Below are 2610 nucleotides of genomic sequence, written 5' to 3' on the forward strand. Positions count from 1 at the left end.
GCTCAGGATGGTCTCGATCTCCTGACCTCGTGATCCACCCGTCTCGGCCTCCCAAAGTGCTGGGATTACAGGCTTGAGCCACCGCGCCCGGCCTACCTGGCTAATTTTTGTATTTTTAGTAGAGATGGGGTTTCACCACATTGGCCAGGCCAATCTCAAACTCCTGCCCTCAGCCTGCCCCGGCCTCCCAAAGTGCTGGGATTATAGGTGTGAGCCACTGCGCCTGGCCAACGGTATTCAGGACACTCACCCTGTACAGGTTTGTAGCCTGGGAACAAGGGCCCTACCATCTGGCTGAGGTGTGCAGAGGCTCTGCCATCCAGGTTTGTGCAAGTTGCTCTGTGATCCTCATGCACAGCCATGAAATCGCCGGACAACGTATTTCTCGGAAGTCACCCCCATTGTTAAATGATGCGTGACTGTACTTAGAATCAACATTAAAAAACCAGGGGAGTGCCAGTAGAACACCAAATTTCTGGCTGCTCTTGAAGAATCAGACAGCCCAGTGGCCATGGACAATGTCCTGCACCTCAAGATGGGCCACAGTGCTCCAGTTTGCCTCAGGCCCCACCCGCCCCTGTCGTCCCACATCTGTGCCCTCACACACTCCTGACATTTGCCCCTACTTTTGTACCGAGCCCGACCTCTGCTTCTGACCTGGGCACCGAGCATCTCTTGGCCTGCTGGATGCACGAAGTGGTGGATACTCAGGAGAAGATGAGGGAGTGGCCCCGGGTCATGACTCTGAGTGTGCTCTGAGCAGGCTTCCCCCAGATCCTCCCGCCCAGGCGTCTGTTGATGCCTCCCTGGACGCCAGGGTCTGCAAAGGGCGCTTGCTGCCTGGGCAGCAGTCAACAGCACCAGGCTTCCTCCCACACGCGCAGCCAAGCAGAGCTGCCAGGGCGTCCGAGGGGAAGTGCAGGCGTGACCAAGCTCGCCCCGGTGAGCAGCTGCCCTAGGCACGGACAAGGCCGTCTGTCATCTCCCCGCGGCGCTTGTCGGGTGTGTTCCGTGGGCCCACTCACCCGCCGTCTCATCTGCCGGAACAAGGTTAATCTGGTGCCCGGATCTGCTGGGGTGAGTCAGGCGGCTTCACCCCCGCCTTGACTGCAGGCCAGACGCTCTTCAGAGCCTGCTCCTGACCTCACCAGGGCCTCACTTTGAACCAGAGAGGGCGGCTGTTATCATCGCCGTCTCACCAGCCAGGAAACCGAGTCTCCAGGGTGGATGGGGGTCAGGCCAGGCCCCCAGGGCTCCTCCTGTCACTGAGGGACTTGTTGCCTGTCTGGCATGGTGCCCACGATAACCCAACCAGCCCCAGCTACTGTCACGTTGAACTTGTCCTCACCCAGCTCCATCACTGCAGCAGAATCCAAGGATTGGATTGCTCAGGGCAAGGGCCTCTGGGGCCAGGGTGAGGGAAGGGGTGATGAGGCAGCCCCTGGCAGGACCTCCAGCAGGAGTGAATGTGTCAGACCCTAGGGCAGAGAGGGGAAAGGATGTTGAGGGGTGACATTCTTTAGTTCAGGCAGCCTGACAGGGGTGGCACTGCAGCTTGGGGAATGCGCCAGGTCGGGGGAGGCGGAAGGGGACGTGGGACATGGGGGACAGCAGGTGCTCAGGTCTGGGGGCCAAGAGAAGCAGCTACAGGAATGGACACAGTCACCGAAGGAGGGCAAGATCCATGAGGCGGTGGACAAAACCACAGCATTGGGCAGGACCTGCTGGCTTGAAGCTAACCACAGCCCAAGCCATTTTCAGCCAAAAGAAAAAAAAGACATTTATTGTCTCCTAAAAGTGGGAAGCAGGCTCAGATGCTGCCTCTCCCCCACAGCCCTTCAGCTAGCTCCTCCCCTCGCCACAGGATGCCCCATGCACGGCTTCAGACAGCCCTTCCTAGAATTCCATCCAAAGTCCCTGGGAAGGCTCTCATTGGGCCAGCCTGGTCACATGTCCATCTGGGGGCCAATTGTATGCTCCAAAGATGGGGACATGCTGGTTGACTGGCTGGGAGACACCCCATTCGTGGAAGGAAGGAGAACAGACTGTGCAGGACTGTGGGACCCCTGGGTTAGGGATCAGGGCCTTCAGGGGGTGCCCAGGTTTGGCAGTTGGGACATGCCCACGGGCTTCTGTCTGAGCAGTTAAGCTATTCCCATGCATTGTGACTGTGGGTGTGTAAGCAGCCCTTTCTCAGTCATCAGTCTCACACCCACTCTCCCTCCCTCCCACTTCCTTTCCAGGGATGAGCACACCTGGCTCCTCTCCACAGCACCGCCCAGCTGGTGTCAGCCCCCTGTCCCTGAGCACAGAGGCAAGGCGTCAGCAGGCATCGCCCACCCTGTCCCCGTTGTCACCCATCACTCAGGTGCGAGGGCAAGGTGGGGGGCAAGAGGGAGGGGGAAAGGGAAAGGTGGACCCCTGGCTCTACCTCTCGGCAGGCCTCCTGCTCCTTCCAGGAGGCCCTGAAACCTTGAGAACGCTCCCAACACTTCTAATTGTTATCATATTTTCAGGCCGGGCGCCATGGCTCATGCCTGTAATCCCAGCACTTTGGGAGGCTGAGGTGGGTGGATCACTTGAGGTCAGGAGTTCAAGACCAGCCTGGCC

General features: G+C 59.1%; 1 protein-coding gene across 1 annotated transcript in view; it reads left to right on the forward strand.

Moving 5' to 3' along the window:
- CRTC1 (CREB regulated transcription coactivator 1) overlaps positions 1-2610 on the forward strand; it is a 40703-nt gene that overhangs the window by 21311 nt on the left and 16782 nt on the right. The window contains exon 10 of the mRNA XM_011925918.1: positions 2244-2368. Within this exon, the coding sequence (XP_011781308.1) occupies positions 2244-2368 (125 nt within the window). The remainder of the gene's footprint in view (positions 1-2243; positions 2369-2610) is intronic.

This window comes from Colobus angolensis, unplaced genomic scaffold (assembly GCF_000951035.1).
Source record: "Colobus angolensis palliatus isolate OR3802 unplaced genomic scaffold, Cang.pa_1.0 Scaffold66, whole genome shotgun sequence".
Classification (NCBI taxonomy): Eukaryota; Metazoa; Chordata; class Mammalia; order Primates; family Cercopithecidae; genus Colobus; species Colobus angolensis.